The sequence below is a fragment of the Pipistrellus hanaki genome, assembly GCF_964339955.1.
Source record: "Pipistrellus hanaki genome assembly, chromosome: 19".
Taxonomy (NCBI): domain Eukaryota; kingdom Metazoa; phylum Chordata; class Mammalia; order Chiroptera; family Vespertilionidae; genus Pipistrellus; species Pipistrellus hanaki.
In genome coordinates, this window is record NC_140521.1 from 10,099,851 (window position 1) to 10,126,491 (window position 26,641).

The following is a 26,641-nucleotide window of genomic DNA, read 5'->3' on the forward strand; positions in this document are numbered from 1 at the left end:
GCAACCAAGGTACATGCCCCTGACTGGAATGGAACCTGGGACCTTTCAGTCCGCAGACCGACACTCTATCCACTGAGCCAAACCGGTTTTGGCAAATTGCCCTTTAATTTTCTGCTCCTCTCTGACCTTGGTGCCTGGCACAGGGGTCCAGCAAGTGTGGCAAGGCTGAGTGAACAGCGTGCCGCTCTGGGAGGGGGGCAGGGGGCCCACGGGTGTGCCTGCTAGCTCGGGGCACTACCTCGGGGAGACCCTGGCAGCAGGTGTTCGGGACAGCGTCCCCACACGCCTGGGACACAGCAGGCACCTTTCTCCTCTCCGACACGCCGCGAGGCTGACATGGAGGAGAAGGTGTAACATCTGGCCAGGTGTCCTGGTTCGGGGTTGGCCCTACCCGCTCCTCACCACAGCTGGAGGGGGGAGGAGGGGTGCGAGGGGGCAGAATTCTTGGTGCACTGCCTCCTGCCTGACTGGAAACTAAAGACTCCACCCCAAGGCCACTGGCGTGGCCCTCTCCTTTAAAAGGACAAAAACAAACTGAACCCTGGGGCAGCTCCTGTTTACAGAGCTTTTCCTTGGCCTCCGGGGTTCCCCAAGGCCACGAAGTCCCTGTTTGCCCAGTTACACGTGCAGAGTCAGTCCTCGCTCTCCAGCCCCCCATGGCCAAGGGCCCACCACTCCATTCCCGCAGCCCCAAGTCTGTGAAGGATCCCTCCCCGGGCCGCTGCCCAGGCCCTTGCACACTCAGTCACACACTCACACCCTCCTGAGCAGCCAGCCCCTGCTCAGGCCCTGGTGGCACGTGTGGGTCTGTGATCACGGTCCTGGTTTGGTCAGTGTTCCTTAGTGGCTCCAGGAAGCTGAACACAAATCCTCCCCAGCCCAGTGCACCTGCAGAGCAGCTGGGGGGCTCCCCACCCCCGGCTCCCTGGCACCCCTCCCGGACTCCCCCAGGTGCCTGTTCTGAGAACCTGCTGGGTAGGGCGCCAGGGCCCCGGGGAGGGGGTGGCCGCCGGGCTGTGAAGGAGGGGACAGCCCCTGGGAACCTCAGGAGCTGGGCGGTCCTCCTCCCGGGGCCCACCGTTAACCCTGGGCAGCGGGAGGGCGCGCCCCGGCAGCACCGCTGCAGGGCGGGCTTCCCGCAGCTCCTCCGTCTGCACAGGGTCCCAGGGCGCCCGGCGGCAGCTGGAGGACGCCGGCTCTCCGGCCGCCACCGCCACCCCGGGGACCCCGCCCTACCTGCCGCGCTCCGCGCCGCGCCCCGCACCCCGCCCGCCAAGGCGGGGGCCCGCGGCCGCCACCGGAAGCGCCCGAAGAAGCCCCGCAGCGCCGCCAGCACCACCGTCGCCGCCGTCGCCGCCATCGCCGCGGGGCCTCGGGCCGGGCTGCCCGCCGCGCTGCCTGCGCCGCCGGGCGAGGTGAGTGCGCGCAGCCGGCGCCGGGGCAGACCCCCTGCGGCCGGTCCCGCCTGGTGCCCCCGGGCCGGGGTCCGGGCCGGGCGGGGGCGCTGCGACCTGGGGTGGGGGGGTTGGGAGGGCGGGTTGGAGGTGTCTCTGGAGTGGAGTTGGGGATTCGGTTGGAGGGGTGGGGGGTTCGGACCCGGATGGAGGGGTCCGACCTTTTGGGGGGGCGGGTCTCAGAACAGGAGTTGGGGGAGGGGAGCCAGGCTTCACCGAGGGAGAGGGAGCTCTGTGCTGTGGGGCAGGATCCGACCTGGGGATGAGAGTGTCCAGACTTGGGGGGATCCAGACTTAGGGGGGGTGGTCTCCCACTTCTCTGGGGATCCAGACTCCTGGGTGGGGGGCCTGCCGCTGGGGGAAGGCCCTGACCTGGTGCCTGATGGCAGAGTCAGGTCCTGACTCCCCCGAGAGAGGGTCACCCTTGACCTTGGAGCTGGATCCTTAACCTTGGGAGCAGGATAGTGAGGGCCCAGGCCCAGGGGGGCTCAGGGATGTCCCCAACAGGCTCCCTTTGCAGGCCTTGGGGCACCAATCATAGGAAAAGGCTGCCCCAGCACCAGGAGGCCATGACAGTAGCCCCAGACTGGAGAGAAAAGGGAAGTGGCCCCAGGCCTGGCCTGCTAACTTTGGGGGTTTCCAGCCAGGAACGCCTGTGTCCTTTGCCTGGGACTGAGCTGCCCCGAGTGCCTTTGCCTCCCAACTCCTAGCGGGGCTCTGAGGGGCGAGTCCTGTGCAGAGAAAGGACAGTGTCCTAGATGAACACAGCCAGACACTAGCTCAGGCGGTGAGGACGAATTTTATCCAGGGCAAAGGATAAAATGCTCAGAGGAAACTGGATGTCTTTTTTTTTGTATATATTTTTATTGATTTCAGAGAGGAAGGGAAAGGGAGAAAGAGAGAAACGTCAGTGATGAGAGAGAAGCATTGATCGGCTGCCTCGTGTATGCCGCCAACTGGGGATCCTGCCTCCTGTGCCTTGACCGGGAATCCAACTTTGATCACCAGGTTCACAAGTCAATACTCAGCCACGGAGCCACACCGGTTGGGTGAAACTGGGTGTTTTTAAAGGGAGAATAAAATGGGGGGTGGGGTGAGGGGGTCAGGGTATGGGGGCTTGAGAGAGTCAGGAAATTACAAAAAGCAGAATTTTTTTTTTTTTGTAATTGGTCCACGTGATACTTACGGGAAAGGGGACCTGGCTCTTGGCGGGCCCACCTAAGTACGGCCAGTGCAGGAGGCAGCTGATCGATCTTTCTCATCAATGTTTCTAACTCTATCCCTATCCCTTCCTCTCTGTAAAAAATCAATAATATATATATATATTTTTTTTTTTTTTTTAATTCAACACCATAATTCCTGCCCTCTTGTAAAAAGCACACACGTGCCGAAACCGGTTTGGCTCAGTGGTAGAGCATCAGTCTGGGGACTGAAAGGTCCCATGTTTGATTCTGGTCAAGGGCATGTACCTTGGTTGTGGGCACATCCCCAGTAAGGGGTGTGCAAGAGGCAACTGGTCGATGTTTCTCTCTCATCTCTCTCTCTCCCTTCCTTTCTGTAAAAAATAAAATATATTGATATATTTTTTTAAAAAAAAGCGCACACGCAATTTTCACCAAATGGAACCACATACAATAAGCAGTTCCGTTTCAGTCTATCAAAAGGAAAGTTTCTTTATTTCATTCTAACAAGTGTTTTCTGATTGAACCCAAGGCGGAGGAAGGAATACAGACAAAGCTTTCCATGCTAATGACCAGTGGCAGGCACCTGTATTTAACATGGACAATTAGGGTTTTCCTACACAAAACCCCAATGGTCCCTTCCCCAGCAACCCCAGGCGCTGCAGTTCCATGGCTCTCCCGTTAGAAGTAGTGTCTGTGCTGTCAAGGCCTCTTTGTTCCGGTAGCTTTGCTTCCAGGGCACTTTTTCTGGCATCAGAAGTTAAGGTTTGGTTGGCGTATGTCCCAAGTGTCAAATGGTCCCTTTAAAAAAAATTTTTTTTTTTTAAGTTTCTTTCCTTTTACTGATAAAAGCAAAGAACCAACGCTTCACCATTCTGCATCTCCAAAGGCTTTGGAAAATATATAATCTCTTCCCTGAAGACTCATAATGCCATCCTTGAGGTGAAATCTCCATTTGTTTTTGCTTCTGTGTATCTTATCGTAGAGGCACACAACCACGTGTTCGGTATCAAAGAGTTTCTCTCCTTCCTCATCGCTCACATCGTCATCGCTGTTGAGGGGCATCTCTTTGACCTGCCCACCTTCAGCTCCACCTTTTTTGTCTTCCTCCTCCTCCTCATCGTCGTCTTCTTCATCCTCATCTTCTTCAGACGATGTATCCCCAGTTCCATCCACTTGCAATACTGAGGGGGCCTGTTGCTGGGCAGGCTGGGCTTGCGGTGGCTGTTGGCCAGCTGCAGTTATCCGCACGTGGGCTGGGGTGGGAGCCGCCGCCGTGGTGGGGATAACTTGAGCCTTACTTCCCGTAAATACGATTTGCTGAGGCTGGAGGATGACGGCTGTCTGTGGTGAAGTCCCTCCAGGAAGAGGGGCTGAGGCCTGCTGTACTCCGCCAGGCTGCGTGGGTGGTCTGGCCTGCTGCTGCAGAACCACGGGCTGCCGAGGCTGAAGGATATACTGGGCACCGTTGGCTGCTCTGATCACTTGAAGAAGCTGGCCTGAGCTTGTTAATATGTGTTGCACGGGAGTCACACCAGCAGGGAGTGCTAAGATGGCAGCTTTAGCAGCAGCACTGACGTTGGATGCACTCATGGGCTTTGTCAGCTTAGAATCCGAAGCAGCAGCTTGCGGTGCAGGAATGAGGACCTGCCGGGTCCGCGCTTGCTGAGGGGCCGCGGGCTGCGGTGGGGCTTGCAGGTGGTGGTGATGGGGAGGCCGCTGTTGCTGGGTTTGACGCTGCTGTTGAACTCGCAGTAAAAGCTGCTGCTCTTCCGAATAAAACCCATCCACGGCCCTCGACTGCACTAGTTTATCCTCCCACAGGGTTTTCAGTTCCATCAGGACCTGTTTGTCGACTCCTTCTTCCAAAAAGATGTCTCTCACCTCATTGATAACGTCTTCGATCACGGATCTGTAAAAGTTAGGCACGCTGTTTGTAATTGCCTGGGTTGCCATTTCCACACACAACACAACCCCGAGAAAACAAGCTAAAAAAACAAAACCAAAGGGGAAAAAAAAAAACACCGGAGGGTGACCCAAACAAGTCACCGCAAGACTGGGGGGTAAAAGGGGGGGGGGGGTAAAACAAAATCAGATCCTGAAGGAGTAGAGGGGAGCGGTGAGGAGGAAGGAGGGGGCAGTCCTCCCGAAGCTTAAAACCTCGAGAATCGCCCTTAAGAAAAAAAAGAAAGAAGGAAAAAGAAAAAGCCAAGACCCTCGAGGAGTCCAGGGGGCGTTGCCCGCTGTGCCCAGGAGGGAAACCACCACGGATGGCCTCTCCCCAGGTCCTCACTCCACCGCTGCTGCCACCGACTGCAGCGCCAGCCCCTCCTCAGGGGTTTTATAGTCCGGCGTTTAGGGGAGGGTCTCAATAGAATATTAATCCGCTTTATGCTGATGGACCACAATGAGATTGATTCCCTTAATCTCATCTATCCTTGGGTGTGCTAGGCCAATGGCACTAATTGGATTCCCGCTGTCTCCCTGCATCAGGCATTTAAGCTATTTTCCCTCTGGTTCCCAAAGTGCAAACCATCGGCTCCTAAGTGGTTTAGGGGAGATGGGATTTACTAGGTGTCTAGAAACTGCTTGGCATCTAGATTCTTCTACCCGTGTTTCCCCGAAAATAAGACATCCTCCGAAAATGAGACCTAGCTCATGGAAAGATAAGACATCCCCTGAAAATAAGACCTAGCGCAACTTTGGGAGAAAAAATTAATATAAGACACTGTCTTATTTTCAGGGAAACAGGGTCGATGGCGGCACACGGCAGTTGAACTATCCGTCTGACTCAGTTTCCCTCTGCTGCTCGTCCTGGCTCACTAGCTTGCTCACTGGCACCGAGGCAGGGAGACGGGTGTGTCCTCGGAACAGGCAGGCACCTTAAGGGAGGGATGGGTCCTCCTGGGGATGGATGGAGGCAGCCTTGAGCTGTTAGAAACTGTGTTAGTGTTTGTTCAAGTCTTTATAGGCCAAGGTTGAGGCCTAGTTGAGGAGAAGGCTCAGGGAGGGTTTGGTCAAGGAGAGAGACCTTATCAAATCCTGTTCTCGTTGAAGGAGGGAAGAATTAAGGTCCATTGCCTGTTTGGTTATCTTTTGTTCCTTAAGGAACAGCTGAACCATCTGTTGGGACTTGGTAATAGAGAATATTTGCTAGATGGTGCAAGCAATCCGGCATGTAAAAAAACAATTTATTTTAGAGAGAGAGGAAGGTGAGAAAGGGAGAGAAACATCATTACAAGAAACATGTATCAGCCGTGGCTGGTTTGGCTCAGTGGATACAGCGGCGGCTTGTAGACTGAAAGGTCCCAGGTTCGATTCCAGTCAAGGGCATGTACCTTGGTTGCGGACACATCCCCGGTATGGGAGTGTGCAGGAGGCAGCTGGTTGATGTTTCTAGCTCTCTATCCCTCTCCCTTCTTCTCTGTAAAAACTCAATAAAATGTATATATATTTTAAATGACTTGGTAAAGGCTGACAATGTGTGTAAGATGGCAGAACCCATGTCCTTCCTCTGTAGATGATAAAATCTCGAAGACAGTGAACGGGACTGGTCTCCTCAGGGTGCGTTTTTTTCTCCATTGAGAAATTTATCTCTACAGTCACTTTTTCCTTTTTGATCAAAGATAGCCAGAGGTTTTTTTTTGTTTGTTTTTAAATAAGATGATCAGAGTAATTATTCTTTTTTTTCAAAATAAGTTGTGTCATTAAATTTGGCCTGGTTTATGTTGTTATAAGAAGCATCCAAACCTGTAGAGAATTTTTTTTTAAATATATTTTATTGATTTTGTACAGAGAGGAAGGGAGAGATATAGAGAGTTAGAAACATCGATGAGAGAGAGTCATCGATCAGCTGCCTCTTGCACACCCCCTACTGGGGATATGCCCGCAACTAAGGTACATGCCCATGACCGGAATCAAACCCGGGTCCCTTCAGTCCCCAAGCCAACGCTCTATCCATTGAGCCAACCTGGTCTCGGCCCTGTAGAGAATTTTTATGAGTTTTTTTTTTTTGAGCCAAACTGTCAGTTGCCCGGAAGCAACATCTCACTGGCTTGAGAAAACGCTGCCCTTGAAGGGCCGTTGGGAGGGTTCAGGGGGCCAGAAGAAGCAAAGCAGGGGGGTGGGAAATCTCTGGGATTAGATAGAAAGTAAATGGGAGCCCCGGCCAGTGTGGCTCAGTCGGCTGGGGGTCGTCCCATGCACAGGGAGGTCCGACTCCTGGTCAAGGGCACATGCCCAGGTTGCTGGCTCTGTCCCCAGTAGGGGATGTGAAGGAGGCAGCCTATCAATGTTACACTCTCACATCGATGTTTCTCTCTCTCTCTCTCTCTCAAAATCAATAAACTACTTTTTGAAAAGTAACCGGAGAGACACTCAGCTCTTGGAGGTTACAGCACAGCTATAACTAATATTTATGGCACTTAGAGATGGTGTGTGGGAAACAAGATAACGGTGAGGGCTTCCGGGCTTGTGCCCTGAGGGGCCTCGTAAAGAGTAATCTTCTTAAACGAATCTTCAAAGGTGTGTTACCTTAAAGGCAAAAAAACAAAGCCGATGTGGACCGGCTTGCTCAAGATAAAGATCGGACCTTTGTCAAGGAAGCTGCCAGGGCCTTGACTACCTGCCAGGACTCACTTTCAGTTGGGAATTTTTCTGTTCGGACCATCCTGCGTGGTTACTTTCGGTCTCTGAGTTTGTAAGGCCCGCCGTGCAGGCCTCCCTTGAGCTTGTCAGGTGTAGTGCTGGACCCATGAAACCAGTCTAGGAACCAGGTTTTTTTAAAGTGTTCTTTGTGGAACTTTTTATGGGCATCTTAGATTAGATTTTTTTTTTTAATATATTTTTATTGATTTCAGAGAGGAAGGGAAAGGGAGATAGAAACATCAGTGATGGGAGAGAATCATCGATCGGCTGCCTCCTGCACACCCCCTACTGGGAATCAAACCCGCAACCCAGGGCATGTGCCCTTGACCTGAAACGAACCCGGGACCCTCCAGTCCGCAGGCCAACACTCTATCCACTGAGCCAAACCAGCTAGGGCTCAGATTAGTCTTTTAAAAGCCTCTCAAGGCTAGGAAGCTAAGCCAAAAACTTACCATCAGACTTCCCCCTGGAGATTTGTGTGAATTCTCAAGGTCTCCTAAATATCCTGTGGTTCCTGGGCCTGCCGGTACGTCACCTCCCTTGCTCACCAGAGGACTGGGAACCCTGTTAAGTCTGGTGCAGCCGACGGAGTAAGTGGCATCCTGCCCTCCCACAGGCGTCCAGAGAGGAGGTGTCGGCTGTGTGGGATCTTTGCAGAGGGGCCGAAGGCATGTCTAGTGATCTTTTACAGGTGTTTTTTTTTTTTTTTTTTAATATATTTTATTTATTGATTTTTATTTTTTATTTATTTTTTTTACAGAGAGGAAGAGAGAGAGATAGAGTTAGAAACATCAATGAGAGCCGAAACTGGTTTGGCTTAGTGGTAGAGCGTCGGTCTGCGGACTGAAAGGTCCCAGGTTCTATTCCGATCACCGGCATGTGCATTGGTTGTGGGCACATCCCCAGTAGGGGGGTGTGCAGGAGGCAGCTGGTCGATGATTCTCTCTCATCGACGTTTCTAACTCTCTATCTCTCTCCCTTCCTCTCTGTAAAAATATATTTTTTTTAAATGTTTCCATTTCCTTAGCTGAAGGAAAGAGGAGTGTCATCTAGGATGTGTTAAATGTGAGAATGAATACTGACTAGCTGACAAAGGGATCACCTGTCTGGCTACCAAGCACAAAGTACCCCCAACCTCAGCCTCAGGGGCCCGTGAGCCAAGAGGGGCATGCCTGTAGGGCGAGTGGAGCGCCCCCACATGTAGATGGCGGGGGGGGGGGTTGGCGGGGGGGGCTGAACATGGGTGAAGTTTGACTGTGCGTCGAGCTGGATGTGGCAAAAACACTTTGGTCACAAAGGATTACGGAGTTAAAGATCCAGAGGTTGATGGCTCTGGGTGTCAGTCACCATCCGCCTGCCCCTACCTCTGAGGTGTTGCAGGGAGAATACATAAGAATGGGCTTATTTCCCCGAAACCGGTTTGGCTCAGCGGATAGAGCGTTGGCCTGCGGACTGAAGGGTCCCGGGCAGCATTCTGGTCAAGGGCATGTACCTTGGTTGCAAGCACGTCCCTCGTAGGGGATGTGCAGGAGGCAGGTGGTCGATGTTTCTCTCTCATCGATGTTTCTAACTCTCTCTCACTCTCTCTTCCTCTCTGTAAAAAAAAAATCAGTAAAATATATATTTTTACAAAGAATGGGCTTATTTAAGGAAAGTTTGGGGGGAGGGGCGTGCTATCGTGGCTTTGGGAAAGGGCCTGGCCTGCCCCTTGCCCATGTCTGTGTTGTCTGAGATGTACACGGGATTCACACACTGGCACGCTGTGTGGAAGCATGTGGGGTGGGCAGATTCTGCTGGGACAGGAAGACCCCTTCTGCTGCCTCCAAGAGGGGAGGGGAGCCAAAACCGGTTTGGCTTGGTAGATAGAGCGTCAGCCTGCGGACTGAAGGGTCCCGGGTTCAATTCCGGTCAAGGGCATATACTTGGGTTGCGGGCACATCCCCAGTAGGGGGCGTGCAAGAGTCAGCTGATCGATGACCCTCATCGATGTTTCTATCTCTCTCCCTTCCTCTCTGTAAAAAATCAATAAAATATATATTTTTTAAAAGAGTGGGGGAGGTGAGCGTGCACCCTGGAGGCAGGTGTCCCGCTCGGTGTGTGCAGGCCTGCGGGAGCTGGATCATGGCAGGCAGCAGGCAGCAGAGAGGCATTCCTGGGTCTGGTCCCCCAGGGAGCGGGGAGCTTGGCTGCTCCTCTCGGTCCTGCTTCCTTGGGGAACGGCATGTCCCTTCCCTTTCTGGGACAGGGAGTGCCGGAGGCAGGACGGCTTGTGCTATTGGTTTTCCACTGTTTTCTTTTCTTTGTTTGTTTGTTTATTTACTGCAGTAAAACATAATAACCTAAAACGTACCATGTTGGCGTTTCTGAGTGTACAATTCAGTGGCATTGTTGTATAACTATTGCCAGAACTTTCTCACCATTCCAAAAAGAAATGCTTTGGCCGGGACCGGTTTGGCTCAATGGATAGAGCGTCGGCTTGGGGACTGAAGGGTCCCGGGTTCGATTCCGGTCAAGGGCATGTACCTTGGTTGCGGGCATATCCCCAGTAGGGGGTGTGCAGGAGGCAGCTGATCGATGACTCTCTCTAATCGATGTTTCTGGCTCTCTATCTCTCTCCCTTCCTCTCTGTACAAAATCAATAAAATATATTTAAAAAAAAAAAAAAAAAAAAAAAAAAAAAAAAGAAACGCTTTGCCTTAGTGGATAGAGCGTCGGCCTGTGGACTGAAGGGTCCCAGGTTCGACTCCAGGCAAAGGGCACGTACTTCAGTTGCAGACACGATCCCCAATCCTGGTTGGGGTTCATGTGGGAGACAACCAATCAACATGTCTCTCTCACTCCGATTCTTTCTCTTCTATGTCTCTTCCCCTCCCACTCTCTCAAAAGAAAAAAAAAAAAAAAAAAAAAGGAAAAATATCCTCGGGTGAGGATTAACAACAACAACAAGAAACTCTGTATCCATTCAGCAGTAATCCCACCTCCCTCCAGCCCCTGGCAACCTCTATTCCACTTTCTGTCTCTATGGATTTGCCTGTTCTTTACCATATAAGTGGAATCAGGCAATAGTTGTCCTTTTGTGTCTGGCTTATTTCACTTAGCATAACGTCTTTATTTTTATTTTTTATATCCTCGCCTGAGTTTATTCTGAGAGGGAGAGAGGGAAAGGGAGGGCGGAGGGCGGGGAGGAGAGAGAGAGAGAGAGAGAGAGATCTTTCCCTTCTGTATATGTGCCCTGAGCCAGGACTGAAGCCAAAACCTTTTTCGGTGTACGGGACAACACTCCAACCCACTGTGCCACACTGCCTGGGCACATAATGTCATCAAGGCCCACCTGTGGAGTAGCATCTATCCGTATTTCATTCGCTTTAGTAACTAAACGATATTCCGTTGAGTGGATAGACCACATTTTCTTTCCCGTTCATTCATCAATGGATGGACGCCTGGGCGGTTGCTGGGCTTTGGCCGCTGTAAACAACGCTGAGCTGTCTGTCTGCCGGGAGCAGACTGCCCTCACCCTCAGCTCTTCCCAAGGGCAGAGCAGCGGGCACTCGGGTCCCAGGGCCCCAAGCAAGAGGAGCTCCTGTGTTTACTACTCATTTCCCCACGAAGGACTCGCAGGGCAAAATCTCAGGTCGGAACATCTGCACGCTCTGGGTGGCTTCCTCCGTGGAGTCTGTGTGATTTTATTTTTGACGAGAGGCCCGATGCACAAAATTCCTACAAGTGTAGGCCCTCTTGCCCCCGGCTGCCGGCTTCCCTCTGGCTGCTGGCAGGCACCTGGGACCCAGGCTTCCCTCACAGAAGGAAGTCCGGAAGGATGTCCGGTCTAATTAGCTTATTACGCTTTTATTATAGATGGCATGACTCTCTTTTTTAAAAAATATATTTTATTGATTTTTTTACAGAGAGGAAGAGAGAGAGGGATAGAGAGTTAGAAACATCGATGAGAGAGAACCATTGATCAGCTGCCTCTTGCATACCCCCTACTGGGGATATGCCCGCAACCAAGGTACCGGAATTGAACCCGGGACCCTTCAATCCGCAGGCTGACGTTCAATCCACTGAGCCAAACTGGTTTCGGCATGACTCTTTCACACGTCCGCCCTTTTGTTCTGCAAAGCTCTGGGCGGAGCTGGACTGTTCTCTCCCAGGGCTGGGTGGGTGTGACCTCGCCCAGCGCTGCTGGGCAACTCAGAGCAGGGAGCTTTACGAACAGGATGGCCCTGCCGTCAGGGAAGTCTAGTGGGGTTTCGATGTTAGAAGGGGAGGTGCCCACTGGGAGGCAGTGTGGCCAGGCACCCGTGCTCAGCTGGTGGCCGGGGGCAGCGCGTCCCTCTCTCCAGGGTTGCTGGAGGACCAGATGGGGTGGGCATGTAGCCCATTCCCCCAGGCACTGCATGGGGTGGGGCATAGTACCCTGAGTGTCTCCCTGAGCCCCATGCCCCTGGCCCCAGGGGGCCTGGAAGAGCCAGTGGGAGGTGGGCGTGACAGGCGGTGAGGAAGCATGACAGTCACTTCGGCCCTGCTTAGAGCTGCCCTGCCTGTCGGGCCTGCCGCCCGCTCCTTACAGGAAGGGGAGGGGCTACAGGCCACCCCACAGGTGGGGCCCCTCTCTGCACCCTTCTGTCCATATCGATGGACAGACAGACCTAGAAGTAGAGATTTAAAAGCCAGATGCTTACACAATTCGAGTATTCAGGGGATTGAGATGTATAGTCCACGATCCCTGAGTTTGCCAAGTAATTCACTATTTAAGCAGAATATTTCTTCTTCTTTTTTTTTTTAAATATATATTTTATTAATTTTTTACAGAGAGGAGGAGAGAGGGATAGAGAGCTAGAAACGTCGATGAGAGAGAAACATTGACCAGCTGCCTCTTGCACAACCCCTACCAGGGATGTGCCCGCAACCAATGTACATGCCCTTGACCGGAATCGAACCTGGGACCTTTCAGTCCGCAGACCGACGCTCTACCACTGAGCCAAACCGGTTTCGGCAGAATATTTCTTCTTAATTAAGATAGTTATTTCTAACATTTAGTAGGTTGTGTTTTTTTAAAATACAGAGAATAAAACAAAATGGCCCAGGATCTCACCACCCAAACACCCTAGCCATAATAGTAACAATAATAAAGAAGCACTGGTATAGCCGAAACTGGTTTGGTTCAGTGGATAGAGTGTCGGCCTGCGGACTGAAGGGTCCCAGGTTCGATTCCGGTCAAGGGCATGTACCTTGGTTGTGGGCACATCCCCAGTAGGGGGTGTGCAAGAGGCAGCTGATCGATGATTCTCTCTCGTCGATGTTTCTGGCTCTCTATCCCTCTCTCTTCCTCTCTGTAAAAAAATCAATATATATATATATATATATATATATATATATTTTTTTTTTAATACTATTCTTGCCAAAACCGGTTTGGCTCAGTGGATAGAGTGTCGGCCTGCAGACAGAAGGGTCCCGGGTTGGATTCCGGTCAAGGGCATTTATTGGTTGCAGACACATCCCTGGTAAGGGGTGTGCAGGAGGCAGCTGGTCGATGTTTCTCTCTCATCGATGTTTCTGGCTCTCTATCCCTCTACCTTCATCTCTGTAGAAAATCAATAAAATATATATATATATTTTTAAAATGCTATTCTTTAAAAAAAAAAAAAAGAAGCACAGGGGTGGCTGGGAGCAGGCAGGAGCTCTGTGAGCAGGCCTGGGGATTCAGGGGGTGCATCGTTCCCTGTCATCCAAGCCCCAGAGGAAAGGCACTGTCCTTACCCATCATGCCCTCTACCCACGTGACCCCCTCACCTGCGGGGCGTGTCCTGTCCCGCGGGCCCGGGAGCTTCCGCAGAAACAAGCCTGACTCACACTCCGTCAGGCTGGTGAGGCCCAGGGTCACCCACTCCGGTGCCAGGACCTTTCCCGGTTTCCCGTGTCTGCTCTGGGCTCCCGGCCTCCTCCTGCCGGCTCCATGTGTGCTGCCTCCACTCGTCTTTCTCTCCCTGATTGGTATGTGCTCTTGGTAACTGGCCTTTGGTCTTATCTGTCACGTCTAAATTGGAAGTTGCTATCCTGGAGCCCCGGCCTTGAGCAGAGTGGTGCGTTCATTTCTCCTGCTCTCTATCAGGCACCATGCATGTGCCCTCCTCACCCCGCGGGGCCGGCGAGGACCAGAGGGCCTGGCCCTTGTCTCCGGGGCTGTGGCCTCTCTGAGGCCTTCCGTGCTCCTTCCCCCGAGGAGGGGAGGCGGAGAGCGAAAATGGCTCAGATATCTGGACCCTGGCCATTTTCAAGTTACAGTTTCCACTGGTGATAGTCTCAAGGCAAAAGAACTCCCCAGCCCTGGCCACCGGTGTGGCTCCGTGGATAGAGAGCGTCAGCCTGCGGACTGCAGGGTCCCGGGTTCAATTCCAGTCAAGGGCACGTGCCCAGGTTGCGTGCTCGATCCCCACTGGGAGGAGCGTGCGGGGAAATCTGCTCTGAAGGCCTGGGTGGTGCTGGGAGCAGGGGTGTGGAGCGAGGAGTTGGGCCCATTGGTTGTGCAAACTTGGACCTGCTGAGCGCTCAGCCTTGTGTAAACAGGCCGTGTGGCCTGAGGGAGCATAGAGATCTGGTGCCCACACTCCCCTGGGTGGAGTCTCAGCTCTGACGTTCATTGCCCGGTGTCTGTCCCGCAGCCCCCTCATCCTCCTGGTCCAGGGCGGTGGGGTTTGAGCTGACAGCTGTTATTTGTTTGTTTGTTTGCTTGTTTTTTAAGTGTCATTTTTATTTTGTTTTGTTTTGTTTTGTTTTGTTTTTTAAATATATTTTATTGAGCCGAAACCGGTTTGTCTCAGTGGATAGAGCGTCGGCCTGGGGACTGAAGGATCCCGGGTTTGATTCCAGTCAAGGGCATGCACCTTGGTTGCAGGCACATCCCCAGTAGGGGGGTGTGCAGGAGGCAGCTGATCGATGTTTCTCTCTCATCGATGTTTCTAACTCTCTACCCCTCTCTCTTCCTCTCTGTAAAAAAATCAATAAAATGTATTAAATAAATAAATAACCCGGGACCCTTCAGTCCGCAGGCCGACGCTCTATCCACTGAGCCAAACCGGTTTCGGCCGTCGGCTGTTCTGGAGGGGGTCTCCCCTCCCAGGCCCTCGGCCTGCCTGCTCCCCTGGGGGTGCCTTTCCGAGCGGGAGCTTTGTGGAGAGCAGGGTCCTGCGTGGCTGCCAGGATTCTAAAGGGCCTTTCTTGTGAGGGACCACCCCCCTGAGGGAAGATTCCCATAATCCTCTTCCTTTTGTCCTTCGACATGGTGAAGTCTCCAGCCTGAAATCTGAGCATGCGCCCTGCACACTTGGAAATCTCGGGGCTAACCCAGCCTTGCCCTGTCTCCGGGGGCCCTGGCCCGGCTCCACGTGGCTGGCTCCTGACCTACTTGCTTGAGGGGTGCCAAGCCAGGGGAGGCCAACAGGCAGTTGTGGCAGCGGATACGGCTGGCAGATCGCGCTTACCCTGGGGGGCAGGTGGCAGGGCTGGCCTTCCTTGTCCAGAGATGGTCTGGAGCCCTGGCCTGTGTGGCTCAGTTGGTTGGGTGTCCCATGCACCAAAAAGGTTGCCAGTTTGATTCCTGATCAGGCCACGTGCCTGGGTTGCTGGTTCAGCCCCCGGCAGGAGACATACAGGAGGCAGCCTATTGATATTTCACTCTCACATTGATGTTTCTCTCTCTCTCTTTCCCTTTTTCTTAATAAAAAAAATCTTCAGCCGAAACCTGTTTGGCTCAGTGGATAGAGTGTTGGCCTGCAGACTGAAAGGTCCCAAGTTCTATTCCGGTCAAGGGCATGTACCTTGGTTGCAGGCACATTCCCAGTAGAGGGTGTGCAGGAGGCAGCTGGTCGATATTTCTCTCTCATCGGTGTTTCTAGCTCTCTATCCCTCTCCCTTCCTCTCTGTAAAAAATCAATAAAGTATATTTTTTTTAAAAAAGGGGGAGATAGACTTGCCCCCTATGCCTGGCATGAGGACTGCCTTTGTCCTTATCTGAAAACTCACGTGAAGAACCACATGAGATCCCAGACCATTCTGAGTGGGCACCCACCTGGGCTGAACTTAGAACAGGACCTCCCCTGTGCCAGCTGTGACCCCCATAGGGCAGTGGCTGGTCCCAGGCTGTCTGGGAAAGTGCCCAGAGAGGGGGACTGTGACCAGCAGGCCCCCAAGCAGGACTGTCAGACACACACCTGGGCCGTCTGCCTGAGGATTCGTCCTTAGCCGGAAGCTCTTAGCAGGGGCGATTGGGCCTGTGCTCCCCTGGCACTGGGCACTTGGTAGAACTCTTGAGCCGTGGGCCCCATCAGCACCAGGGAGACAATGGTGGTGTTGTCGGCGGGCAGCGGGAGGGCAGCAGGTGTGAGACCGGTGGGGTCAGACCGGGCCTGGGTTCAGCAACCTCAGTCCTTGGGTTCCGGCTAGGAAAGAATTCAGAGCAAGACCCCAACTGGAAGAGAACACTTATTTGGCAAAAGTCACAGAGGGAGAGGGAGCCGTGTTGTCCTCAGGGCTGGACTTCAGGGCGTGCAGCGCAGCAAACTCATTCGTCCACGGAGCCAAACATCAACAGCATGACGACTGACATTTCGATGGAGAGCCACATTTTTTTAAACTTAAACTACTTCTTTTGAGAGCCAGATTTTTTAAAGCTTAAACGTCTTCTAACGCCACTTCTTCAACACAGACTCGCCCAGGCCGTGGCGTTTTGTGGAAGAGCCACACTCAAGGGGCCAAAGAGCTGCATGTGGCTCGAGAGCCACGGTTTGCCGACCACTGGGCTTAGGAAACTGGTTTTGGGAGTCAAACCGGAAGGGCCCTCGGAGCTTGGGAACGAGGAAGCTAATGGCAGTATGCCTGAGCAGGGAGGTAGGGAGAGAGGAAGGGACAGGGTTACTCCTGGGCCCCGGGTCCTCCATTCTAAGGGTTTTAAGGGCTGCGATGTTAGGGGAGATCCCAGGACAAGAGCTTTAATAGAATATTCCGTAGCTTTCCAGGTGCGCCCACTCAGCGGTCTCCACTGATGGATTGGCCGGCACCAGGCCAGGGGGGTCACTATTCCATGCAGCTGGTCCCATGGCTGGTTCTGTTGCTTCTTTGGGCCTGGAGCTGAAGACCAACCGAGGCCTCTAGATGTTACTATCTCTAGGGAGGAAAGGTCAAGGGGTCCAAACCTCATGACCAGGGTGTGCGAGGGGAAAAAAGGTCACCCTGCAAGGAGGTCCCATCCTACATTGCTAGGCACCTGGGGCTTTCCGCCCTGATGACCTTCTGGACCTGACCTCATGCCTAACTGCCTGCAACAGCAGCGCCAACAGCCGAAACTGGTTTGGCTCAGTGGTAGAGCATCGGTCTGCGGACTGAAGGGTCCCCGGTTCGATTCCGGTCGGGGGGGCATGAACATTGGTTGCGGGCACATCCACGGTAGAGGGCGTGCAGGAGACAGCTGGTCGATGTTTCTCTCTCATCGACGACGTTTCTACCCAGTTTCCCCGAAAATAAGACCTAGCGCAACTTTGGGAGAAAAAAATTAATATAAGACACTGTCTTATTTTCGGGGGGAACGGGTAGCTCTCTGTCCCTTTCTCCTCCTCTCTGTAAAAAAACAATAAAATATATTTTTAAAAAAATACCATTGATTACATTTTAAAAACAAACAAACAAAAAACCCAGTAGCACCAACACACGCAGGAGAAATCGGGAGGGCCAGGAGGGCAGGTCTGCACTAACGTGGGGGAACTTGAGCCCTATTCCCCGCCCTCCTCCCCCTCCTCCCCCCCAGCTGGCTTCAGGACTGCCTTGGCCAGCTACCAAGGCCTGAAGCCGGCCACCCTCCCCTTGACTTCCTCCTCCTTCTCCTCCTCCTCCTCCTCCTCCTCCTCCTCCTCCTCCTCCTCCCCCACCCACCCCCGCCCTATCTCAGATGCTGGAGGCCCCACCCCTGCTGTGGGCAGCCTTTTTATTGGTCCTGTCCCTGCTGGGGCTGCTGCTGTGCCTGCGAGGAGGACCCAGTGGCCTGCTCCTCATCGGCTGGAACGAGTTCGTCCTGCAGCCCGTGCGCAACCTGCTCATGGGGGACAGCAAGGAGCAGCGCATCCTGCGCCACGTGCTGCAGCACGCGGCCGCCGGGGACCCGCAGAGCGTGCTGGACGCCATCGACGCCTACTGCTCACAGAAGGAGTGGGCCATGAACGTGGGCGACAAGAAAGGTGGGTACCCGGCCCGGCCAGCAGGGGGCGACTACAGGAAGGGGGACCCCAGGCAGGGCAGCACAGCCCACGCAGGAAGGGCCAACTGTCACCCCATTTCTGAACGTTGAACTCATCGGGAGCCCTGGGGGCCCGAGCCGCCTGTCCAGCCAGGGGTCAAGCCTGTGCAGAGACCCTAACACCCACATCCCTGTCCCCATGGGGAGAGAGGGACATTTGATAAGCCACTCAGGAGGCCACTGCGTAGGGTCTCCCCCCGCCCCAACAGTCAGTATTAGGGGGGACAGTAGTGGCTCCAGGAGGCCCTGTACTCAGGCGCCATCCCTCAGAGCTCGGCTGGTGCAAGGTGGACAGTGGGTTCCTGGGTGTCCCTGCCAGGCACGAGGGTGCAAAGAGCTCCTTGGACTCTGCCCGGCCCAGGCATTGGCTGCCTCCTGACCTTGGACTCCAGCATGGAATGTGCTGTGTTGCACGCCCTGAAGTCCAGCCCTGAGGACAAACGTTAACAGCTACTGTCTGGCTCCAGGGACTGAGAGGGGGGGTGGGGTGGGGATGGGGGGGGGTCTTCCACAGAGGGCAGCTCTGGGTTAGAGCCAGTGTGCGCCAGCCAGGGAACGTGGAAAGAGAAGGGCCAGTGTGTGGACAGGCAGAGGCCTAAGGTACCATGGGGGTTTTGGGGTGGGGGGGTCGGTGCCGTGGGACGGGGCCTTGGGGGAGGGCTGGGGGGCCAGGACTCGGAGGGGGTGTCCTCCCGCCCTGCGCTCACCCCTGTCCACCCCTGAAGGCCAGATTGTGGACGCGGTGGTGCGGGAGCAGCGCCCCTCCGTGCTGCTGGAGCTGGGGGCGTACTGCGGCTACTCGGCCGTGCGCATGGGCCGCCTGCTGGCCCCCGGCGCCCGCCTGCTCACCATCGAGCTCAATCCCGACTACGCCGCCATCACCCAGCAGATGGTGGACTTCGCCGGCCTGCAGGACAGGGTGCGTACCTCCCCCCGCCCGTGACGGAGCCAGGGGTGGGCGGGTGGGAGCGGGAGGCCTGGGGTCTGCCCCGCATGGTTCAAGACACGTTTGTCCCGCTGCAGCCAGGCCTCAGCGCCTCCTGGGCCAGGGGTCACAGGCCTCCAGCAGCTCCGTGAGGGCATCTTACTTAAGGTGACCAGACGCCCTGGGACGCGGGACAAATGGTTAAAAAATCAGGACGTCTGCCGAAACCGGTTTGGCTCAGTGGATAGAGCGTCGGCCTGCGGACTGAAAGGTCCCGGGTTCGATTCCGGTCAAGGGCATGTACCTTGGCCGCAGGCACATCCCTGGTGGGGGTTGTGCAGGAGGCAGCTGGTCGATGATTCTCTCTCATTGATGTTTCTAACTCTCTATCCCTCTCTCTTCCTTTCTGTAAAAAAAAATCAATAAATAAAATATATTAAAAAGAAAGAAAGAAAGAAAGAAAGGAAGGAAGGAAGGAACGAAGGAAGGAACGAAGGAAGAAAGAAATGGGACGCCTGGTCACCTTAGTCTTTTTTTTTTTTCTTTAATATATTTTATTGATTTTACACAGAGAGGAATTGAGAGGGATAGAGAGTTAGAAACACCGATGAGAGAGAAACCGACCAGCTGCCTCTTGCACACCCCCCGCTGGGGATGTGCCCGCAACCAAGGTACATGCCCTTGACCGGAATCGAACCCTGGCCCTTTCAGTCCACAGGCCGACGCTCTATCCACTGAGCCACACCGGTTTCGGCTGGTCGCCTTAGTCTTGCTGCCCATCCCTCAGAGCGGGAAACCTCCGCAGAGGGAGGGGCAGAGCGGAGACTTGTGTCCCCAGAACCGCAGAGAAACTGCGGGTGGACTTGCCTGGGAGTCCGGGGGCGGGGAGGGGGGGAGGGTCCTCTTTGACCCCCGGGGGCACAGGCACTGGTGGAGCGCCGTTGCAGGTCACCGTGATCCTCGGGGCCTCCCAGGACATCATTCCCCAGCTGAAGAAGAAGTATGACGTGGACACGCTGGACATGGTCTTCCTGGACCACTGGAAGGACCGGTACCTGCCGGACACCCGCCTCCTGGAGGTGAGCTGAGCCGCCGCCCGCTGGGGACGCGCCGGCTGCCGGTGAGCACGGGCTGCCTGGCCGGGGGCCTCCGCCTCTGAGGAGCCAAGCGCTCCAGCGTGGCCCTGCCGGGGGGGGGGGGGGGGGGCGGGGGAGAGCATGGGGACCACAGGTGGCTCCTACTGGCCACCGACGGTCAGGGAGCTCAGCGGGCTGCGTGCAGGAGGCCCCGGGGCAGGATGGAGACCAGGAACGGGCTCTGGCGGCCTGTGCCAGGGCAGCAGGCGGGAGCTCCTGGACCAGATGGCCTGGTCCAGGAGGGCCCAGGGCAGAGGAGGCAGCAGGGAAGCAGCCTGGCGGCCGTGCTGGCTCTCCCTGCTGGACGGTGCGGGTGAGGGAACTCGGCGTCTCCGGCCCTCCTCCCCCCACCCCCCACGTCCCCACCGCCAGACCGGCCCGGCCCTCGGTGCCAGCCGCTCAGCCGGCACCGAGCGGTGACCAGTGGGAGGCCTTGTCAGGAGGGTGGAGCTTGGGTAAGGTGACCAGACGTCCCGCTTTGGGCGGGACAGTCCCGATTTTTAACAATTTGTCCCACGGCGTTTTTAAAAAAGTCCTGATTTATTTATTTATTTATTTATTTTGAAAGAAAAATCGGGACTTTTTTAAAAACACTGCGGGCCGCGGGACAAGCTGTTAGAAATCGGGACGTCTGGTCACCTTAAGCTTGGGGCCTGTAATGAGTTGACACGAGGCGCTTAATACGGATGGGTTGGCCCTCCTGGGCGGTCAAGAGGACTCTTAGAAGCATCCGGGCCCTCCTGGAGGGCCTGGGACACTCGGTCCCACCCCCACCTCCCTGCCCGAGGGCCAGCCTGGCGCCGTCCCCTGTTACCTGTCCCGTGCCCCCCCACCTCCGCTCCCCCCGGGTGGACACTCTGCCCAGTGCAGGGACTGGGAGCACCTGGAACTCACTGGTTCCGGGGGATGTGAAAGGGCACGGGATGTCCCAGGTGGGGGCCAACTTGGGCCAGAGGGCCAGAGCTGTGTGTGGATGGCCTCAAATGCCACATGGGCTCCCAGCCCGTGAGGGTGAGGTTGGGGTCCAGGAAGGATCCCCGTTGGGCGGGCAGAGCGTGGGGAGGGATGGCCCTGAGGAGGGGTGCAGGTGTCCCGAACCCCAGGGAGGCAGTGGGTGCTGGTGGTGGGAAGGAAGGGGACCCTGGGTTGGAAGTGGGGCGGGTCCTGTGTTGGCTGAGACATGCGGGCAATGAGGAGGTGACCAGGAGAGGTGGGGTGCGGGGAGAGGCTGCGCCTTAGGACAGAGTCTTCCTGGGGTCCCAGCCCTCCTGGCGGTGCTGGCTGCGTTTCCCTCCAGCCTGTGGGCTGTGGGGCAGCCGAGGGCCCTCCAGCCAGAGTTCCGGACAACACCCTTAAGAGGCTGGGCCCAGAGACTGGCTTCTAACACAGAGAAGCAGTAGCCCCAGGGCATGGACACCGTTTTAAAACCCGTAAGAGGCTGGGGCAACCCACGAGGCAGAATGTGAACAGAAAGCATTCCTGAGCCTGGTGGTGGTGGTGGAGGGGGGGGGGGGGGGGTGTCCACCAGGCAGAGGCGCGGGAACCTGGAAGTCAGGTATTCAGGGCAGAAAGCAGGCGGCCGCCCCGCCGGGCCTGTGTCACAGGGCGGGGAGGGTTCCAGCAGCCTGCGTGTGGTGGTGAGGACAGGGCCTGGCCGGCACGGACGGAAGAGCAGCAGACACTGCCGTTCAGTCACCAGGAGCCTGATCCTGTTCTCGGTGCTCCTCGTTCGAGGCTGGGAATTCTCTCCAAAGAGAAGCCCCGAATGGCACCAGCTGCGTTTCTCACCGGAGGCTCTGCAGGCCCCTGGCCTGTGCGGGGCAGGGCCAGCTGCCCTTCCCCTCCGCTGGGAAGAGGGCTGCCAGGGTGCCAGTTCAAAGCCAGGTGGCCACTTGGAGGAGGCCTCAGTCCCTTGGCACCTTCGAGTCTCCAACGGGGCGGCTTGAGGTGTCCTCAGTCGTGGCAGCTGGCTTCCCCCAAAGCCAGGGGTGAGAGAGCAAGAGGCAGGCAGACAGACAGACAGAAGGAGGGGCTGGGTGTGACTTAGTCCCTGGGGCTTCTGCTTCTCTGTGTTAGAAGCCAGTCTCTGGGCCCAGCCCACGTCCACCCCTTTTTTATTTATTTATTTATTTTTTTAATTGATTTTTTACAGAGAGGAAGGGAAAGAGATAGAGAGCTAGAAACATCGATGAGAGAGAAACACCGACCAGCTGCCTCTTGCACACCCCCCACCGGGGATGTGCCCGCAACCAACGTACATGCCCCTGACCAGAATCGAACCTGGGACCTTTCAGTCCGCAGACCGACGCTCTACCACTGACCCAAACAGGTTTCGGCCACGTCCACCCCTTGAAGGGCCGAACTGGGGACACAGTTTTAAAGTCACCTCGCCCTTGGCTCCCTGTGCTCACCCCCCGTTTCCTCCCGGGCAGCTAGCACAGCCAGCTTCTCAGACTGTGCTTCTGGCAGAAGTCTCCAGGGGCCTGTGTCCTGTGCTGGCGTAAAATTCGGTTCCTTCTCTTTTGGAAGAGAAAACACTCCGTGACTCATAATGATCCTTTCTGTTGCAATTCTGCCTCGTGGGTTGCCCCAGCCTCGTGACCTCACTCACCCGTGCCTGTTGTCCGGAGCTCTGGCTGGAGAGCCCTCAGCTGCCCCACAGCCCACAGGCTGGAGGGAACCGCAGCCAGCACCGCCAGGAGGGCTGGGACCCCAGGAAGACTCTGTCCTGGGTGCAGCCCTGGTGGGTGCAGAGTTCCAGTCCTATGTTCGGTCACCTGGAGGTGCCCCTCGTGTGTGGTCCTGTCGGCAGCTTCAGACACACCTGGGAACACTGGTTTTCCATGTTTGGATGTTTGTTTGTCTGTCTTTAGCCCTAGTCCACTTGTCCCCATGGTAAACATTCCCGCTTAAGGCTTCCCATTCTTTTGTTCCCTGTCATCTGAGCAGCCCCTCCCTCAGCTCAGAGGGCTGAGAACGCTGGAGGACCTGGGCTGTGCCCAGCTGCTCCTCTTTCCTCCTGCAGAGCCAGGCCCGGAGTGCCAGCTGGCCGCCCAGGGCCCGGTGGCTGGTGGGGCGGGGCATGCCGAATGCTGGGGCCTGGTGATGTCCAAAGCGAATCCCTGAGGGGCAGGCTTGTGGGCGGGGAGACCTGCCTCTCCCCTGCCCCCTGGCACTGCAGGGCCCTCCTGGTCAGGCCAGATCGCACCTCCAGTGACCACCCCAAGAGCCACACACGGGGGCACCGCGCATTTTTCCCACCTGGGGAAGCTGCATTTTCTTTTTTCTTCTTTATTTATTTTAAATATATATTTTATTGATTTTTTCAAAAAGAGAGGAAGGGAGAGGGACAGAGAGCCAGAAACATCAACCGATTGCCTCTTGCACAACCCCTACTGGGGATGTGCCCGCAACCAAGATACATGCCCTCGACCGGAATCGAACCTGGGACCTTTCGGTCCCCAGACCGATGCTCTATCCATTGAGCCAAACCGGTTTCGGCGAAGCTGCATTTTCTTGGCACCGGGTGATGAGGGACCCACCGGCTTTAGTGCCAAGACCCCAATCCCGGGCCCGCCATCACCTCCAGGCATCTTGCCAGCGTTTAGTGAGCCCCTGCTGTGTACGGCACGCGGTTCTAGGGGCCCAGGATGCAGGAGTGATCGGAGGAGGAGATCCTCAGGGCTGGTGGGCTGGAGGTGGGACCTGCCCTCAGCACAGCCTTCTTTTTTCTTTTTTTTCTTTTTTAAAAAATATATATTTCATTGAGTTTTCACAGAGAGGAAGGGAGAGAGATAAAGAGCTAGAAACATCAATGAGAGAGAAACATCAGTCAGCTGCCTTTTGCACGCCCCCCACTGGGGATGTGCCTGCAACCAAGGTACAAGCCCTTGACTGGAATCGAACCTGGGACCTTTCAGTCTGCAGGCTGACGCTCTACCCACTGAGCAAAACCGGTTTCGGCCAGCACAGCCTTCTTGCAGAGGACTTGCTGGGGGGTGGGGGGGAAGCTGCAGAGAGACTCGCGTGACCCCAGGAGGTGAGGGGGCGAAACCGGGGGTCAGGCCAGCAGCATAGGGAGCCCCCGCCTGGTCAGGTGCCCCTGTCCTGCTGGTTTGGAGCACACTTGCTGGGCACCCCTGACCTGCACCCCCTCCCACCGCCTTGTCCCCCGCAGGAGTGCGGCCTGTTACGCAAGGGGACGGTGCTGCTGGCCGACAACGTCATCTGCCCGGGGACGCCCGAGTTCCTGGCGTACGTGCGCGGGAACAGCCGCTTCCAGTGCACGCACTTCTCCTCCTTCCTGGAGTACTCCCAGACCGTGGACGGCCTGGAGAAGGCCGTCTACATGGGCCCGGGCAGCCCGGCCCCGCCTTGACCGCCCACACTCCGCGGGGGGCCCCCGCCAAGCCCGGTTAGAAAGGTCACGATGGGTTCGCTGCTGCCCGCTCTGCTTCTGCAGTTCTTTTTTTTTTAATATATTCTATTGATTTTTCACAGAGAGGAATTGAGAGGGACAGGGAGCTAGAAACATCGATGAGAGAGAATCATCTATCAGCTGCCTCTTGCACACCCCGCACTGGGAATGTGCCCGCAACCTAGGTACATGCCCTTGACCGGAATCGAACCCGGGACCTTTCAGTCCGCAGGCCAACGCTCCATCCATTGAGCCAAACCAGTCCCGGCTGCTTCTGCAGTTCTGTCCTCCATGCCACACACGCGAGCGAGGTCTGCGAGGCCCAGGCCAGCCACACCGGCCCCTCTGCACGCGGCCCCGGGCTGTCACACCCCGCCCCCGCCCAGAGCAAGCCGCTCACCGTGCCCCATCCCCACAGTCCATCTGGAAAGCTGTGTGTGAACCCTGAGCCAGGGGAGGCGGTGGCCGTGGCTCCCTCGGCCCTCTTACCAGCACCCCAGTAAGGTTTCTTACACGGGACAGGCCCTTGGCCCAGGCGAGGGGAGAGGTGGGAACATCTGGAGACCGGGGCTGTGCACTCAGTCTGTCCTCTGCAGTCGCCTGGCGGCAGCACTGCCTCAGCGATGACACTGTGACCAACAACACATCACACCTCTCTGAATCCTCCTGGTTTTTCCTTCTCCTTTTTAAGAAAGAAATGCAACTTCACTAAAACTGGCTGACTGTTTAACAATTTTATACCTTGATAATCATGACTAAAAGATACTAAGATAGTAATTAAAGATCTAAGTATTTAAATATAAGAGGTCCACTTTGTGTGTTTTTCAACCACCGCGCTGCTCTTTCCTTCCGCTGGCGCCCTCCATGTTGGCACCAAACACTCAGCGCTCCCCGTGACTGGATGCCAGTGTTGCCCACATGCCCAGGGGCTCCCAGCCCCCAGCACTGCTCCTCCAGTGGCCTGGCCAGGAGCCGGTCAGAGCCCCACCTGGACAGCTGCGGGCTGTGTCACCCGGCCAGGAGCCGGTCCCAGCCCCACCTGGAGAGCTGCAGGCTGTGTCACCTGCGAAACCAGAACAGGGCAGCTGGCCACCCTTCACACCCATCTCTGGCCAAGCAGGTGTGGGGGAATGGAGGATGCGGCCCTGTGGCAGTGCCAGGCATGGCCTCCGGCACCCGGTCCCTCAGGGCCCCCGGGTGGCACTAAGTGGGGGCACCACCCCAGGCCCGCTCAGCCTTGTTTATGGAAAAGACTCAGCCCAGGCTGCACAGCTGGTGAGGAATGAGGTAGAGCTGATTTGTAGCCACTAACTCCACAGCTGCCTCCAGCCCCGGCCCTGTCCCTCCCATCCCAACCCCCAGCCTGCTTGGACCTCTGGCCAGCTCAGGGGAGCACCTGTCCTGGGTGAGCCCCTCTGCCCAGGACACCACACTGGGGCTCAGGGCCCAGCCCACCACCCAGGAGCAAGCCCGCTCTTTGTATGTAGCGAGGGGATGGCAGCGAGTCTGGGAGGATGTGTGTGTGTGTGTGTGTGTGTGTGGGAACCACCCAGGGGCCTGAGAGCTGAGGTCCCTCTGGGCACTGGGCGCCCATCCCCCCGCCCCACTCCCCACCTGGCAAACAGGAGGCATTAGCTTGTGGCGAGAGATCTGAGCCGTGAGAGACGTTCCTTGGTTGCTTTTTTTTAATTTTTAAGTTTTCTTACAAAAGTGTACGTGTTTACCAATACAGTCTTGTTTTGGTTTTGTGTATAATGCTTTCCGTCAGTGTTTTTCTTCCGTTTTGAAGTCACAAAGAGCAGGCACTGGACAGCAGTCCCCCGCTGCTGCGGAGGGTCAGGCCGGGCGGGTCAGTCCCGGGCTCTGGCCGGCAGACAGGGCGCAGAGGCTGCGCCAGGGCCAGAGCCCCTGAGGAAGACTCCCACTGCACGGGGGTCCCAGGCACCCAAGGCCAGGGTGGGGGCTAGAACAGCCTGACCCCCATCAAGCTGTCTCCAATCCGCTCTGTGGGATCAGCCCCCCTAGGGCAGCCCAGTGGCTGGCCTGCCCCTGGGGATGAGTGGGGGGCCGGGAGTGGAAACCCAGGGGGTCCCCTCTACCCTTCAGAGTCAAACTCCTCCGAGCCCCACTCCCTGCCCAGCTGCCTGTTCCCAGGGCCAGCTGCCCAGCTCTTCCGGGGCACTCCCCTCTCCTGTCCTTCCAGGCCCCCCTCTCCTGCCGCCTCCCCGGACCCTGCCCTGCAGCCCCCCAGCCCTCTCTCGCACGCGCACACAGCACCATGCACACAGCACCATGTCAGTAAACAGCTAACTCTGCCTAGGGAGTTAGGAGGGAGGGAACCAGGGGGTGGGAAGAGAGGCGTGTCCAGAAAGTCCGGCCTTGGCTCCCGCGCAGAGGCACTGCCAACTCTTGCCACCAGGGGGCTCCAAGCTCCAACGCTGGGTCTGTGCAGGCTGGCCCTGGAGTTCCCTTCTTCCCTCGATCAGATTCCTAAGAATGAAAAGCTGGGCCCAGGCCCTGAGGAGGAAGAGGGCAGGGCTGAGCAGGGTGGCGGGGTGGTGGGGTGGCAGGGTGGCAGGGGAGGGCTGCCCCCTCA

General features: G+C 56.1%; 4 protein-coding genes and 1 long non-coding RNA gene across 14 annotated transcripts in view; 1 reads left to right on the forward strand and 4 right to left on the reverse strand.

Moving 5' to 3' along the window:
* Nucleotides 1-1,369, reverse strand: part of TXNRD2 (thioredoxin reductase 2) — a 47,736-nt gene extending 46,367 nt beyond the window's left edge. The window contains exon 1 of one of the 3 annotated variants that reach the window (XM_084867930.1): nucleotides 1,237-1,369. In XM_084867930.1, coding sequence (XP_084724056.1) covers nucleotides 1,237-1,360 — 124 coding nt within the window. In that variant the 5' untranslated portion in view covers nucleotides 1,361-1,369. Of the gene's footprint in view, nucleotides 1-304; nucleotides 354-1,236 lie in introns of those variants that run through there. The other 2 variants (XM_084867931.1, XM_084867932.1) reach the window with 2 other exon arrangements.
* On the forward strand, nucleotides 1,279-24,848 carry COMT (catechol-O-methyltransferase). Of its 2 annotated transcripts, none has more exons than XM_084867957.1 (5): nucleotides 1,279-1,415; nucleotides 17,223-17,508; nucleotides 18,293-18,486; nucleotides 19,440-19,571; nucleotides 23,806-24,848. In XM_084867957.1, the coding sequence occupies exons 2-5, from the start codon at nucleotides 17,223-17,225 to the stop codon at nucleotides 24,004-24,006; spliced, it is 813 nt and encodes a 270-aa protein (XP_084724083.1). In that variant the 5' UTR covers nucleotides 1,279-1,415; the 3' UTR covers nucleotides 24,007-24,848. The 2 variants fall into 2 exon arrangements, with proteins under 2 accessions (XP_084724083.1, XP_084724084.1); XM_084867958.1 differs by lacking the exon at nucleotides 1,279-1,415 and adding an exon at nucleotides 13,026-13,276.
* Nucleotides 2,778-6,401, reverse strand: LOC311613713 (transcription initiation factor IIA subunit 1-like). Its single transcript, XM_084867949.1, has one exon. The coding sequence runs from the start codon at nucleotides 4,589-4,591 to the stop codon at nucleotides 3,503-3,505; it is 1,089 nt and encodes a 362-aa protein (XP_084724075.1). The 5' UTR covers nucleotides 4,592-6,401; the 3' UTR covers nucleotides 2,778-3,502.
* On the reverse strand, nucleotides 8,197-12,596 carry LOC311613726. The gene is made up of 3 exons (XR_014793509.1): nucleotides 12,270-12,596; nucleotides 9,971-12,029; nucleotides 8,197-9,716 (listed from the first exon to the last, which is right to left on the reverse strand). It is a non-coding gene; the product is annotated as an uncharacterized lncRNA (long non-coding RNA).
* The window catches only part of ARVCF (ARVCF delta catenin family member), a 50,679-nt gene continuing 48,128 nt past the window's right edge, over nucleotides 24,091-26,641 (reverse strand). For 4 of the 7 annotated variants that reach the window (XM_084867872.1, XM_084867870.1, XM_084867868.1 and 1 more), the window contains 2 exons: nucleotides 25,085-26,562; nucleotides 24,091-25,033 (listed from right to left, as the gene is read on the reverse strand). Coding sequence is in view for 4 of the 7 variants with exons in the window: in XM_084867870.1 (XP_084723996.1) it covers nucleotides 26,536-26,562 (27 nt within the window). In the remaining 3 variants the exon portion in view is untranslated. The remainder of the gene's footprint in view (nucleotides 25,034-25,084; nucleotides 26,563-26,641) is intronic. The other 3 variants (XM_084867866.1, XM_084867867.1, XM_084867871.1) reach the window with 1 other exon arrangement.